The following is a 16,652-nucleotide window of genomic DNA, read 5'->3' on the forward strand; positions in this document are numbered from 1 at the left end:
TTGCTGACCACTGATTCTTCCCCTTCACTGCCAGCACATGAATAGTCTTTAAAAAATAAGTCTTTTTCCTATGACAAAACCTTCAGTAGCTCCTCATTGCACTTCAGAATAGAGTCACACACCTCCAGAGCCTTTCATAACTTGACTTTGTTACCTTTGCAACTGCTGTACCTTTTTCTTCACGCAGACTTCAGCTCCAGTGGCGAGGAGGAATTTAGCTCTCTCTGGATGCATGATGCCTCTTGTGCCTCTTGCTTCTGTGCAGTTGCGTACTCGTTTCCTTCCCCTGGGATATATTTGTTGGCCTGATATACCCCAGCTTGTCATTCCACCTTCTCAAAAATGATCTGGCCCCTCTTCTTCCTTATTCCTAGTCTTGGTAGTGTAAAAACTCCCTCTGTTGTCTCTTAACACTTTCTCTATACCCTAACTCTAACTCTGCATGTATGTGTGTGTGTGCGCGTGCACGCATGTGTATACATATGGTGATATTGTGGTCCTAGAGATCAAAGCCAGGTCCTCACACATGGGAGGAAAGCAGCACCATGTTAATATTGGCCTGCTTTCTAAGGGCATATATTTGATTATCTCTATATTGATAATTCTAGTATTAAGGAAATGACTAGATTTTAGTAGGCACTCAATAATGGAACCAAAAAGTTCAAGCAATACAGGTGAAAGTTGCTTAGTTCCTCCTCTCACATTTCTGTGATGCTCTTCCAGATAGTAATCACCATTAACAGTCAGGTATATTCAATGTTTATTACAGTTAGCATTTTCATATAGGTTCAAGTTTATAATATGGTATAATATGTATTTCTGTATGATAAAAGTGTATAACCCCTCCTTTCATTCTTTTAATTATCGGAGTATATTTTATATGAGGACAATCTGGTCTCTATATAGTGAGTTCAAGGCTGGCATGAACTTCATAGGGAAGCCCTATCTCAAAAACAAAAAGAAACAAAAACTACATTTTATATACAGTAAATTACATCAATGCCAATGACTTGATACATTTCTATAATTATATATTCATGCAACCACCAGTCAACACCAAGATAGAGAAAATCTTGGTCTCAACCCAGAAAACCCCTTTTGCATCTTCCTGTAACTGTGCCCTTCTCAGCACAGGTCAGTACTAGTCCTACTAGTCCTGCGATTATCACCACTGTAGGGACATGATCAACGTGGTATTTTGCAAGGATAGTCTGACATTGGAGTGCTAGTACAGCAACATACGTGTTTATTTGCCATATTTTTAATCACATCCTGCATGCCAGACTTGGTTACAGAAACCTAAAGAAACACCCTGTGACACCACAAGACACCTGGCCTGGGGGGCGGGAGGGACCAAGAATAGTACAGGTTTGGCCTTGTTATAGGGATCTTGAGAAGAGTCCTTGGTAAATGTGAGTGAACATGTGAGAGTTGCTAAGAGTGGTGACCTCTTAACCAAAGGATTGGAGGTGAGGGATGCAGAATATGTAAGACCCTTATGAGAACTCTGTTCATCAGATCAAGATTGTAACTAGTTCAGACTGGGCAGCAAAAGCGCTTCCAAAACAACAGACTAGAGTTTGTACGTTTCTTCTGAAATGAAGAACTCCTAGATGGATTTGAAGAGAAAGAGGGCACGGCTTTTGTCTGCGTGCTTGTTTGGTTATTGTTGTATAGCATTCCTTGAAGTGGGCTTCTGGGAGAGGGAAGTGACAGTCTAGGGCCACTCAGAGGACAAAGTTGAGGTTTCCCCGTTTTACATTAATTCTGGCTGCTTGAAGGGTTTGGCCTTGGTTTTAGAATTGGGAGGAGGAGGCTTGGGGGCGTGGTGCACCTTGGAGAGGGCAGATACTGTCCTTTTCAGTTTGTTTTTGCTTTGGGAAGATAATTCTAACTACTTAGAACACAGGGTTTCCAGTTTCACAGTGTCCAAACCGGGCAGCTGTTTTATATCTTGGGGAGAAATGTGCTTTCTAGGGAAGGACAAGATTGAGGGATCCTCTGTAAGGGGAGGGGAGTATGAAGAAAGGAACCCAGTGGTTTAAATCCTTAAATGAACAACTCTGTACACATGGCCTCCGTAAACATAAACTCTCTTTGACAGAGTGTAAGTGAGAGATCCAGGCAGATCTTATGTGTGTTTGTTGGAATCTTGGAACACATTATCTCCTGGATACAAGATTGGACATGGTGATTATCTTACCAGACCTCCCTCCCCAGGAAAGCCATTTTAACCCTTGATGGTCACTTAGCTGTGGAACTGTTGTGTTTGTTATTGCTTCTACTGATAAATGATCTTGCGTTTCCTGTTTAATTTGCTAAAAACACATTTTCCGGCACTTCTGGTGAAGGGTGAGGACGCTGAGAGGGCTTCAGTAAAAGAGAGACTGAGGCAGCGGTGGAAATTGGCAGGGTGCTTCAGATGTGCCAGTTACTCATATGGGTAGATTGTCTTTCTTTACACTGTTCAGCACAGAGTCCACCAGCTCTGTGTGGTTACTGAGCATTTAGAAGGCGGCTAGTCTGTAAGTGGGTACTGTACGGAGCAGTGAGAAAGCATTTTGCACATGTTGGGTTAAAAAAATCGTATTTATTCCCTCCCTCCACCTTTTTTTTAAGCTGGTGTCTTGCTGTATGGCTCAGGCTGGTCTCAAGCTCCCAGGTTCAGGCCATCCTTCCATGTCAGCCTCCAGAGTAGCCGAGCTGACGAGTGTCTCCTTCCATGCCCAGCTTTTGTTTGTTTAATATGGTTGTTTGAAAATATAAAATCACATACATGGCTTGAATTATATGTTAGACAGCAATGTTGGTGTATATTCTTCTTGGAGATTATTTGTGATGTTCATGCCTAAGAAATTGTTTCTGAAAAAGGATCCATTCTTTCAATGCTCTGTTTAAAGTGAACACTGCTGTAAAGGACTCATTTATGTATGAAAGGTTATCATGCAGTTCAGCATTGATGACTTGATAATGCTTGGCCCTGGGGCAAAATATGAAAGCATCCTATTCTTAGGTGTACTGAAAGCTAGTTTAGTTGCTTAGACTTTTGGATGCAGTTGCTGACCCAACTGGTTGGGTTAGAAGAATTTTCCCTGGACTAAGTACAACAAAATATATGTGCACTAAGCTGACTGCTGTAACTTAGAGTCTGCTTATAACACATGCTCATTGGTGACAATGTTTCAGGTTTTCAGTGTTATTAGAAATATGCTGCATGTCTCTTATTCAATTGTCATAGCTGCTTTGCTCAAAAATTCTCCGGGAAAACATTCTTCAGGAAAAGCAGCATAAAAAAATAAATTCTCTAGCTTAGCCTAGTGTAAAATCTGAGAATCAGAGATTTTGTATCACTGCTGTCTTGGTGGGGGATTTGGACCCAGGGCTTCAGGCATGCTAGGCAAATTGGTTACCAATGAGCTCTACCTGCAGTCCTTTTTATATCTTGAAAGAGGGTCTCACTAAATTGCCTAGGCTGGTCTGTAACTTGAGATCCTCCTGACTCAGCCTCCTTGAGTAGATGAGATTACAGGTGTGTGCCTTCATATCCAGCTTTTTACCCCTGCTTTTATGGAAGGCTTTTTTTTTTTTTTTTTTTTTTTTTTTTTTTTTTGACGTTGCCCAGCAAACTCTTGTTGCATTAAAAGGAGCTCGGAGGTTCAAATGACAGGAAGGTCCTTCGGCGGGGGGAGGGTTCCGGGAGTGTCTGATTGTGTGTATGTGTGTGTGTGTTGTGTGTATTTTGTTGGTTCCCAATTAAGGAATAAATACTGTCTAAATGTGAGACTGAAACAAAGTTAAGATATGGTCATAAATAGCATACATGAGGGATGTGAGGGGTTAGGATAGTAATAGCAAGCCTTTTAAAGCTTTGGTGATAACAAACAGCTGGACGTGGCATGGAATCCATGGGTTTCCCACCACTGAACTAGGAGAGGTAGCACTCTCCTAGTGGGATAGTGTGTGCCCAGCACGCACAAGAACATGCATTGCATCGCTAGGACCACAATAATAGTGGGACCATTTTTATAGCCCCAGTTTGGATGTTTTAAAATCTTATAGTCAAAGGTGTTATCTGGCTTTTATAGCATACCATATATTTCAGATATGAGTTGACTTATATCTGCTTCCTTATAATAATGAATAATCACATAATTGCTTTCTAATAATAGAAGCTGACATTTATTAAGTAATGCTTATGTACGGGGCAGTGTGCCAATGAATGTAAACTGCTTATTTAGTTTATCTTCCCAGTTGGCCTATGTCTTAGATACTATTATTATTGCCATTTAATAGATAAGGAAGGGGCCTTTTCTGGGGTCCAGAGAGGTTAAGTCACACAGCCTATAGCAATCCAGGTTGGTCTCCATTCCACAGTCTTAGGTAATTAACCACTTCACTGTTTCTATCAACTGTGATAGAACATTTTCTTTTGATAACTTCTCAGAAGCATTTTCTGATTCTAGTGCAGGTCCTGAATCCTTCCCTTTTCAGATAGAACCATCATGCTATTATTTCTAGTAGCTTTTAATATAATAGCACTTGGTTTTATAATGAATGTCCAACGAATGAAAATTATTACCCTCAGAAAAGGAAAATTATTACTGCTAGTGTTACTTTTATGATTTCTCTAGTGTTTTCTGGGTATTGTTGTACATTTGTTTGCAAAACACTTCTGCTTTTGATATCTCACAGTTGTTTGTGACCCACTCTACGCAGATGTAGAGTTACTGCAACTTGAGTTAATGGAGCTTGAGACAGGATCTACGTTGGGGCATGGTGTCTGGTGGCTATAGGAAGAGTGGCAGGCTTATAAAAGCAGCAGTGTAGTCTATATCTAGTGGCCATCATAAATTCATGTGCCTGGTGCACACCTGTAATCCCAGCACTCAGGAGGCTGAGGCAGGAGTGAGTTCAAGGCCAGCCTGGGCTACATAGAGAGTTCAAGGCCTACTTGCACTAGATACTGAGAATTGTCAAAAAAAAAATGATGCATCATCTTCAGTTTACCAATTTTTCATAAATAATTTTCCTGTGGGAGAAAAGAAAGTCAGTGTACTGTATAGCACTATTTGGTTTCTTCTAATATCACAACTTGTGAGGCAGAGTGTTTTTTTTTAAAAGGCCTGCACTGTACCACACTACTCTTTAGAGTTTCATGTGTCATTTTGTGCTTCATCTGCTGGTGTGGTCCTCATTCCATTATCCAGACCTCAAGACAAATCCCTGTCATTGCTAGCTAGTTTTCTTTCCTCCTATTTTGTAAGATGGTCTGGAGTGGACAGGTGTGTTTTGGAGAAGAAATGCAGATGCTGCCAACTCAACCACTGGAGTCTTTGGCGAGGGGGAGGCTTTTTGAGACAGGGTCCTAGTATGTGGTCAAACTGGCCTTCGGCTCACTTTGTAGCCAAGGGTGGTCTCGAACTTGCAAAGATCTTTCTGCCTCAGCCTCCTGAGTGCTGGGATTACAGGCATACTCCACCACGTCCGGTTTAACCACTGGAGTCTTAACTAGAGAAACAGTACATGAAGGCTTTTGTGGTGATGTGTCACATGTAGGTAGAAAAGATAGAGTTCTATATCTTAAACCAAATTCACCTGATTATACTATTCATTAATGCCCGTAACTTTTGTTACTTGTATCCTGCCCTGTGGTTTCAGAAGTTCAGTGAACTTAATAAACAGAGCTAGGCTCTGGATTTGAATCTGTTGAACAAAAGACAGCATTTTCATTTGTGCCACTGAGGAATCAATAGTACCATTTAGAAAAGTAAGTGTTTATTGAGGTGTTAGGATTTACTGTAGAGCTACTTGGGCAAAGGTGTTAATGTTTCTTCTCTCTGTCTTTATATTTGAGCTTTACTATGCTTTTTTTCAGAAAGCTGTTACCTTTTCTAGTCTATTTATGGCTCTTTAATTCTTGCCCTGTCTTCCACACCCCCTACCCCCACCCCCTGTGATGAATGCATCTTACCCCATTTATTTCTGGTTTCAAATATTCCATCTACACTGTTACCTCACTGTGTTCAACATTCCACCCAGGCTTCTCAGTTGGCAACAGGACATTTCTACTGGTTGTCTGTCCTACAATCAGCTCACAGTTAACCTTCCTCTAAAACTGCCCTCTCTTCCATACTCTCCCATCTTTTTGTCACCCAGGACTGAATCTGAGCTGTTATGCATTCTTTCTTAGTATGTTTTTTGAAGTCCTATCTGACATGGCTTAGAAATCTCTCCAATATAATTGTCCTTAAGTTCAGTGTCTACTGTCTTTAATCCAGGTCCTTGTATGTTTATGCTTTGGCCACTGTATCAATCTTCCAACTGGTCTCCCAAGTACCTCCTAAATTCCTACTGTCCACTCAGTGACTGCTCACAGTTTTAAAAGCTGGTTTCATCGTATGACCCTTCCCACAAACCTTCAAAGATTCCCCATACTTAGGGGTCAAGTCTAAATTGTCCCCATACTTAGGGGTCAAGTCTAAATTGTCCAAGCCATTTGGAGCTTCCTGGGCTGTGCCGCACAGTCTGTATAAACTTACTCTCCACCATTTCTAGTTCTGCACTTCAGCAGGACTCCTCTGTTCTTACCCCCACATGTCTCCACACTCTTGATGGCAATCCCTAGAACATCAGTTAAGAAAGGAAGAAGAGATCCAGACACAGGCAGCTGAAGGCCTGGGGGAGGAAAGGAAGTGAAGTGAAAGCATCCTATTAAGGGTGGGAGTTGAGGGGGAGGATGTGACAGAAGGTGCTTTAAAAATGCTATTATAATGATGAGAAGTTGCAGAAAGAATCGGGGAGAGAGCTGAAGCATGACCTTTAATAGCCGATTAGCCTGAACTAGACCAAGATGGTCTGATTTAAATTGGCCTGAAGTTGCCCACAGGCACTGTTGTTTAACAAGCTCCTGTGTTTCTCTGCATCACTTTGTCCGGAGAGAAAGCCCACATAACTAGGCGCTAGGCTCTAAGATTCTAGGCAGGATGTCTAACCTTTAATAGAACCACGGCATTGGAAAGTTGGGGCATTTTCCTGCTGCATTTCTTGAATGATAATATTAACAATGCACAGAGTAAAGCTTCCCATTTTTCTTGAAATCTTCATAGCCTTGTAGACATTGTAAACTCTATAGTCACGCTTCTGAGCTGTATAAGCAGATTTGTACAACAGCTAGATACTTTTATAAGAATCACATTTTTAAAAGTGGTCATAGTAATCCTGTTTGGTAGATCACACCTTCATCCACTGTCATGTAATATGACAAGTGGTGCCTCTTCAGCTAAGCTCTGTAGAGTGCTAGACTGGACCAAGGCATGAGACCTGGGTTCTTAGCAGAAGTCTGCTACTAATCACACACATGACCCCTGAAAGTCACTTAACCTTTTATGGTGTCAGTTTCCTCATTGGTTAAATGAAAGGATTAGACTGGATTATTTCCAGTGTTCCTTTCTGAAAAAGTACAGGAGAGATTTGTATAACTGAAAAGCAGAAAGTGGAACATTTGAGGATTGGAGCTTAGGATGGTTTCAAACGTGCTTTAAATTATAGAAAACTGTTCCTGGGGACGCTTAATATGCTATATCAAACACAATGGTTAGGTTGATTAATGTTACTGATTTTACTGAGACTGTTTCTGTTTAGAATAGTCCTATATCAGTGGATAATTCTAACTAGTGATAGTGACAGTTTAGTAAATATATGACTAATATTGGATTTCCGTTAGGGTTTTCCACAATAAATATGCATTAGTTTTATGATGTAAAACATTTTTTACAGAGAATTTTTAAAAAGAACTAATCTAGGAGAAAGAGATGTTATATAATTTTTACAGTTCATGGCCATTCCACTACTATTTTTTATTTAGGGATTTTTTTGTGGGGGGGTGGTTTCGCTATGTAGTTTAGGCTGGTTCTGAACTCACTACGTAGTGCAGGCTGGCCTTGAACTCACAAAGATACTCCTGCCTCAGCCTCCTGAGTGCTGGAATTATAGGCATATGCCACCACACCTAACTATTCCACTACTTCTTGTGTTCAACTCATTTTTTGTAGTGTTTCAATGATTTAGTCTTATTCACTTTGGCTCAGTTTTATTTTGTATGTGTGCCCATAAAGTGACTCATATTAGAAGCTGTTTTTTTTTTAATCTACATGTAATCTGCACGATAGCATTTTTTCTGGTCTGAGTCTGGGAAAGTATTTTTTTCTCAGTCAGGGGATGGAACCCAGGGCCCTGAGCATGCTAGGCAAGTGCTCTGTTACTGTGCTCCGTACAACCTCAACCCCAGAGGAAAGCAAACTTTCAGCATTTATGTCTGACCAAGTTTGGTAAGTTCTAAGATTTTTCTTTTTCAGGAGTAACCCAGTTGACTCTTGGATAGAGGAGAAAAGTTTCTAAAAGTATTTGTTTCTACATGTTACCATCCACTGGTGAATATTAAGTTTCTTTTGATCTTATCAGACTTTCCAGTGAACTTTTTTTGTGGTGCTGGGGATGGAACCCAGGGCCTCTCACATGCTGGGCAAGCGTTCTATCACTGAGCTACACCCCCAGCCCCGCAGGGAACTATTGAGAGATATGCTGCTTCCTAATTTTATCTGAATTCCCTAGGGTAAGAATTGAAAACTCCATAAATGTGTTTTACAAATTTGCTACATTAATCCTTATGCTTGTGTAGCCACTAAATAGCTCATAATAAGTATTTTAAAGATACTGGCAATGTAAAACAGTGAACTGTCCCTGGAATCAAAAACCGACTTATTTCTTTGCCCAGTACACTTAAAACATGTGGTCCTGGGAGTCTTTTAACTGTCTGTTGAAAAACAATTCAGAAGGTCACAGACTATCAAATAAATTTCTGCAATATATTAGGGAGGCAATTTCTTAGGAACATTTTTTTTTTAAAGTAGAAGGTTCAAGTAAGATAGTCTCTCTTTTTTTTTTTTTAATGTGATCTCGACTGCTAGTATTTCCTGAAGCATATGGATGGAAATTGGTGGACTGAACCACAGAACGATAGTGTTTAGAGTTCTAAGGGAGATTATTTATTTAATTGAGTAAAACACATTTAACAAGTTCAAGGAACTTGGCGGGGGGGCCTTTAAGGAATAACTTTGACAAAAGACAATTCAAGATAACTAGTTTTAAAATTAAGTTTTAAAATTTTAAAATTAAGTTTTAAAATTAAGTATTTTATAAGAAGATGTTATAATAGTACATGTAAGTAACAAAATAATAAAATACATCCGTTGAGTCCCTGGAGTCAAATGAGAAAACAACAACAGGATGAGGCCAAATTATTAAGTACCAAGGGGAAAAAATTGTCAGACACAGTCAAAGTACAATGCAAGAAGGAAGTTTGGAAAGGAGGTACAAGAAGCAAGACAATTCCATTCTTGTTAATGATCCAGTGTCTCCCTAAAGTGAACTTTGTTATTTTAGCAACTTCCTTTATAGATGTGCCAGCTGGGAACATAATTTGGAGGGATATTTTAAATTTTTAAGGTGACTCATCTCTCATAATGTGCCCCCTTTAAGAGGGCAGGTAAACTTTGCCTTGTATCTGTCAGAATCAGACTCCATTTTAATGGTGAGGGAAAAAAAATCCTTGGCATTGAAAAGTTTAAACTTACATAAACATTTGGTATAAGACTAAGTAAGGGCAGAGACCAAGGAAAAGTGCTTTGTCTCCTCGGGGAGACAGAGTTGATTGCAAAAACAGAGCCTCTTCTTTTTCTTGTTATTTCATCTTACCAGTCAGTTTACCAACACTGGAAGTCTGTGATGACAAAGATGACTGAATGTTAAATTGAAGAAGAAAGTAAATTAGCTTCAAAATACTGTTGGAGTTGATTTATTTCAATTGTCTGGGTTGCTGCAGAGCAAGTTTTCCCCAAACTTATGGAGAGCAGATGGAAAAAGGAAAATAGTTTATCTTTCAACAAGAGAATTGATGGCCTTGCTAAATTTAAACTCTTCAGCTTTAACTTGAGACATCTGGGAAAATACTCAAATCTGTTAATCATCTAGTTTGTAACCATCTAGAAAGACGAAGGTCAAGAAAAGACCTTTAGCATAGGCTTACGAAGGGCAAATATTATCAGGCTGATTTCATTTCCTTTCATAATAAAAGATAAAAATCTGTGGAGGAGGGACAGCAGCATGTATTGTCTCTCTGCCTATCAAGGATGTTTGTTGTTCATTCATTGTGAAGGGCTTGCTAGTCCTAGGAGGCTTGGGCTGGACGGCACTGCTGTTCAGGAGAGCATGCCCAAAATGGTTCAGTGCAGTGGCTCAGCGCCAAGTTGGGGACACAGCAAGTAGTGCCTTACAGTGAGAAGTTTTCTTGCTGCTGTGTGAGAGCCTGGCTCCTGACAGCCAGTAACATACAAGAACTATTTTTGTTCTTTGAAAAGATTCACTGCCTGTCCTATTAAAACGTATCCCCCAATCAATACATGAAGAAGCAAATAAATAAAATCTACCACCCAGAGAGTCCTTATTATTCAGTTTTAAAATTTACCAATGTTCAGTTTGCATACACTTTGTAAGGGACACTTCTTGTGTGGAAAGTTAGGTGCAGCTGCCCTAAGGGTTTTTATCAGTTACCTTGGATGGAGAAAGTAATAGCATGTTCATTAAACTAGTACATTATACTAAGTCAAGCAAGGTCACTAATATTTTGAAAGAGGATTACAAATGACCTTTAGAGATAGAGCAGGAGTTTTCAGAAAGGGCTCTAACACCACTTCCACATCCCCTTCATGGACAGTTGATCTACTTTTATCTCTTTTACTTGTTTATACTTGCTGGCAAGATTTTGAAGGAGGAGAGAGTTCCTATATTAAAAAAAATAAAAGTAAGTAAAAAGTCAGTGAAGCAGAGAAAGGGTCAGACCAAAATGAGTTAAAGTTCAGCAAGGACAAGTACTAGGGTGCTGAAGTTTTGGGGAACAATATTGCCTTCTGTTCCCTCCTCCATTTAAAACAAATGAAGAAATGCGACACAGAAACCACCAGAGTTCTAAGGAAGCTTTATTCTGATAAAAGCTAGACCTGAGGATACGGCCTAGAGGTGTGTCCATGAAAAGCTTGCAGATAGTTGACATAGTGCCAGACCTCCCCTGTGCCCTGTGGAGGCAGAGCCTAAGACTTAAACAACACACAGGGGAGAACATAGCAAAAATTTCAAAGGGCTTCAGCAAAGACTTACAGAGTGCATGCCAGTTTTCTGCTCCCAGACCTGCCCATTGGGTAAGAAGACAGAATTGAGAAGGTAGTAGGAAATATTTCTTTGGGCTTTGCCCTTCTGAGAAGAGTGTAAATTCTCTCCATTCAGTGGAAATATGAGTGGGGAATAAATGGCTAGTGACTAGTTAGGTAAAACAGAGACTAGAACCCAGGAAATTAATAGTCTGAAAGGGCCATGTTTCTCTGTTGACATGAAAAGACATTTTTCGTTAAGTCTGCAAATTTAAACCAGACCTGAATTAACATATTTCCTAAGGCAAGTGATATTTTCTTTATGCAAGTCAGATTTAGTCAAAGGATTGTTATAAGGTACAGAATTATAGGGTACGTAAGTCTGATAGATAGAAAGGATTATTACAAGGTATAGAATTATAGGATGATGAAAGTTGGAAGGGACCTTAGAGTTCATTTGTCAGCCTTTTCATTTCTAGGATGAGGCAACAGAGCCCAGAGGGTTTAAGTGACTTAAGAGGACCATTTGCCAACCTAGTTACTGACTGCCAGGAATAGACCAAGGTCTTATAATTCCTTAGTCACTGCCCCCTGTACCCAGTTGCTCTGTATTTAGACATAAGGGAAAGTAGGCTTACATTAAACGAAATTTGGAAACTCCATCAAACTTAAGAACTTTTAAGCTAATCTCACAAGATATGTCCATGAAGTGAATATATGAAACAATTGTAGGATCTAAAGGCTTGAAGGGTAGGGAAGGTTCTAAACTTAAGGCACTTGAGTTCAAATCCTGGCTGTGCCAGTTACGAGTAGTTTGACTTTGACAAGTTGCCTAGCCTTGCTGAGCCTCCGTATCTTAATTAATATAATAGACACAATAATAGCACCCACCTAGAAGATGATTATGAGGCTCAGATGAGAAGAATGTATATGAAGATGTTGTGTTTTGCATAAGTGAGTTCTTAGCACTTACAGGCACTAGTAACTATTATCTGTCATCATTTTACCTCTGAGAGATATTTAAGTCTTGACTGTGAAGCCAACTCTTAGCTTAAGATTTTAGCTAGCTCAAGTTACTACTTTGTCCTCAACCTCCCTTCCTTAGGTCCCCCAGAGTGGGAGCTACCTGACCACCTTTGGTTGTCTCACCCCCTTAGGCAGTGCTCTGTTACTATCTTGTTCATTTCAAATGTTTCTCAGTGAACTCCTCTGTTCCCATCCTAAATCAGGTCCTAATCCTCACAGGCCTGGATTATTATTGGGGCCTCACCGCTTCTCTGTCTGACTACAGTTTCCTTTCCTCCAGTCTGTCTGTGTTGCCACCAGACTGATTTTCCCGAGACACTGTTTTTACCCTGTGTCCTTCTACCTTGGAATCTGGACTGATTTCACTGTCCACAACCTCAAGGCCTAGCTCCCCTGCCTGACCTTCAGGTCCCTGTAGAACATCAATGTCCAATAGAAATATAATTTCAGCCTCAGCCACACACGTAACTTAAAATATTCTAGTTACCACACTGAAAAGTAACAGGTGAAACTATTTTTACTAATATATTTAACTGAGAATATCCAAAACAGTATTATTTCAACCTTTAGTCAATAAAAAAGTGAGTGAGATTTTTTTTGGTCTTTTTCTTTTTTATTGGTACCAGGAATCGAACTCACGACTGCCTACTTCCAAGGCAGGTGCTTATGCCGCTGAGCTAAATCCCCAACCCGTGAGTGAGATATTTTACATTTTTTTTCTTTGAGGTAGTCTACATCCTCAATATGTTATGGGTGGACCTGGGAGGTAGCTCAGTGGTAGAACACTTTTCTAGTACGTACAAGGTCCTGGGTTCCATCCCAAGCAAGACCAAAGAATGAAAGGAATAACTTCCACATGTATTCTACATTTAGCTCACATCTTGATTCAGACTAGCCACGTTTCAAGTGCTCAATAGCCACATGTGACTCAGAAATACTATTTCAGACAGTTTAGTTCTAGAGTGTGATTTGTCACTGCCACAAACACATATACCTCTCACTTCTTCCTAGTTTATTAAAATGAAAAAGGGAAGTGGGTGTGGTGGCCCATTCCTATAATACCAGCACCCCAGGAGGCTGAAGCACGAAGATTCCAAATTTGAGCAAAGTTGGGCAACTTAGTGACTTAGTAAGACCTTATCTCAAAATTAAAAAAAAAAAAAAATGAAAGATGGCTGGGGTGCATGTTAAAGGACCTGGGTCAATCCTCTACCCTGCAAGAAGGCAGGGAGATAGCGAGTGGGGAGGCAGGGAGGAAGGAAGGTCAAAACAGGGTTGGTATTGTTGTGTCTATTTTTATAGGGTTATCTTATGCCACCGTGAAGTGTGAAAGTACTTTGTAAGCTCTAGTTCTCCAAGAAGGTGTGGAAATTATTATCAGGAATAAAGGTTTTACTGACATGAGAGTAGGGTATCTTTGAAGTAAAATATTTTGAAAGAAGATTTTTGAGATGGCAAATCAGAGGTGGAGATGTAGCTCAGTGGACGTGAGTAGTTAGCACGTGAAAGGCCAAATTAGTTGTCTTTGAATTCATTTGTGTTAAAAATTAATTTCAAGCAATGAATGGCCATATGTGTCCTTTTACCTGCTCTTTATAATGGTCTTTGTGGAAGAAATTTTTCACATTAATAAAGTTCTCATTGCAATTAAACTGTGGGACTTTTTTCCTATAGCATTTTGAAAACAGAGAGAAGCATTTAGTTTTTATCTTGAAATAGGAGCTGGAATGCTACTAAAAAATTGCATGGATTTTGGTAGTAAATGTAGCTCACGTACTATACAGTACTGAGGTAGGAACAGCATTACGAATTGGGACTAACCAAAACACAGTGTCAGAGATTCAGCTGTTGAACTATTTATAAAATGCTTTGATTGTACATTATAAAGGACATTACTTGAAGTACTGATGAGTTATAAAGTAACACCCAAATCTTTTGCCAGCCCTTTACCAATCAAATAGTCTGCTCCTTTTTCTTTAGTCATACCTGAATTATTCCATGGGCCTTCCAGCAGTCCAATACTTAATATAATATAAATGTAAATTTACTGTGTGGAAATCAGATTGCTATGTGAAGTGACTTCAAAAAAGTCACTTCAACTTTGCAAAGTGGCCTCTGCGTGAAGATCTGACCGCTCATAGGTTTGCCCAGGTCGAATACCCCAACCTAGTACATGACCTGTTCTCCCCACTCATCCCTTTAATTAGCTAAATCCTTATGACTCCACCTCTTGAAATACTTCTTTAATCTGCCACCTCCTGTCTGTCCTCGCTGCTCTAACTCAGGCTTTCATCACTGTTCTCATGAGCTATTGCAACAGTCTCCAAACCAGTTTCCCCACCTGGGAGCTTCGTCCTCTCCTCCACCCCTCAATTTAGCCTCGCCTCCCAGCAGAACGATCTTGCTAAAATGCAGCTCTGATCACGCCACTCCCCTAATTCAAAACACCAAGTTCATCCCAAGACTGACAGATAATAATCCAAACTACTGAGCATGATGTTCAAAGTGCTTTACAGTCAAAGCACAAATTGTCTTATCTGCCTTTCCTCCTGTCATGTGCCCAGCGCAACGATAATCAAATTAACTTGTGGTTCTCCAATAAATCCTATCCTTTTGTGAACTCTTTGTTTTCTTCCTTTCCATGATCCCCTTCACTCCTCACATTAGTGGGTCTTGTGATCTTCAGGCATCTTCAAATGCGCCATCTTGTTCATTCAGCCTCCATATACTCATGGTGCTTTGGGAGGGCATGAAGCCGGAAGAGTGCTGTAGCCTTTGGCTACCCCGAAATTTGAGCCATTTGGTTTGTCTCTGTGTGACTTGTTCCTGCTTTCTTCCTCCAGCTGTACTGGCCTGTTGGGCATCACTTCAGCATTCAGCATATCACCCCGCTGTTTTTGGGTTTACTGAGACACAGGTGGCTGTTTTGTCCCCGATGTTGCCTAGCTATGCTATCTGCCTTCACCCTTGCTGGCCCACTCGTCTGTGACATACTCATAGCTGCCATATCCTTTCGGCTTTTCTTCTTGGCATTTTGTGCTGCTCTGGTTTCATAGCCATCACTGAACACTCGGCAGGATCTTTGCCTTCCTTCTCTTCTACAACCCAATTGATCACAGTATGTTGGCTGTTGACTTTGGGTCTTTGGTTCTTTGCTGCTATTCATAGCTACTGGGGACACCTAGAGAATGCTCTCTCTTTGCCAAAGGATTGTTTCATTTTTTTTTTTCTCCTCTTATTCTAGACTTAAGACTTTCTCAATGCTTGGTAGTGCCAGAAGCATTGTCTCCAAATAAGCATGGCTGTCTTCCTATAGTTTCCCTCTCTTTTCATTTAAATGGAAAATGTTGTTTGGGAAAAAGAATCTTAGAAAAATTCACAGAAATCAGACACTTGAAAGCCAAGTTTGCCCTATGGAGGACAATGCATTTAAAAAGGAACTCTTCCTTGCTCTCCCCTTCCCCAAGCCCACCTTCAGTGTCAAGCTGAGTAACTGAGGTGTTTTGGTAGATTTGGTTGAGCCTGAATAGAACTCTTAAGTCAAAGCTTTCCTGCCACAATGAATGCCATGGATTGTTTGCTTGAATTCTTTGCTCTTGATCATTAAAGCTAGCTGATCTTTCTGAAACTGATCCTTGCTTTAGCTCTGAGATAGTCAAGGTGCAGAACTGAATTATTTTAAAGATCAGTTAATTTGTCAAGCAGACAAATAGTTTCTGTTTAGTGCTTGTTTGCATTTTATATATTGTTGTTGTATAATCAAGAATTTCTTTGTAAATGTTTGGTTTTCAGGCTGGTTGGAAGGAAAATCACGCAACATTCATGAGCGAACTAAAAAATCTTCAGGCTTCTGGACTGACTACTCTTGGTCAGGCTCTAAGATCTTCATTTGATTTGTTAAATCTCAATAGATTAATATCTGGAATAGACAATTATGGACAGGTAAAAAATTTTTGAGTGAGTACAGCTAATTTCCTTTGGTGACTTGGGGTAAGAATTCAAAATTGGGCATGGTTACCACGATTTTCGCTACTTTTGATATACTCTGAAGAGGTTCATGGCCAGGGATATAGCTCAGCAGCACAACACCTGCGTGACAAGCACAAGGTCATGAATTCGATTTCTGGTACCAAAAAAGTGAGAGAGAGAGAGAGAGAGAGAGAGAGAGAGAGAGAGAGAGAGAATTTTTAGATACATAATTTTTAAAAGCCTCCTTTTGATTCTTGTATATAGTTTAATGTTAAAATTGCCTGCCACCAGATCATCAGATATGAGAATGGGGCTGAGTAAATTGCTGAGAAATACTGGAAGAACACAGTTGAAGAAAATCTTTCTGTGTCAACTCTTTGCCCCTCCCACTGTCATGCAAAGGCTATAGAGTAAAAGGAAGCCAGAAAAGCAATTGCTGCTGCCACCATTGTCCTT

The 16,652-nt window shown here is 40.1% G+C and overlaps 1 protein-coding gene across 2 annotated transcripts in view; it reads left to right on the plus strand.

Moving 5' to 3' along the window:
• The window catches only part of Ints6l (integrator complex subunit 6 like), a 55,401-nt gene that overhangs the window by 5,008 nt on the left and 33,741 nt on the right, over positions 1 to 16,652 (plus strand). For both annotated transcript variants that reach the window (XM_063246446.1, XM_063246447.1), the window contains exon 3: positions 16,020 to 16,169. In XM_063246446.1, coding sequence (XP_063102516.1) covers positions 16,020 to 16,169 — 150 coding nt within the window. The remainder of the gene's footprint in view (positions 1 to 16,019; positions 16,170 to 16,652) is intronic.

The sequence above is a fragment of the Cavia porcellus genome, unplaced genomic scaffold (genome assembly GCF_034190915.1).
Source record: "Cavia porcellus strain 051 isolate PalLab524CR breed Dunkin Hartley unplaced genomic scaffold, mCavPor4.1 scaffold_3, whole genome shotgun sequence".
Lineage (NCBI taxonomy): Eukaryota > Metazoa > Chordata > Mammalia > Rodentia > Caviidae > Cavia > Cavia porcellus.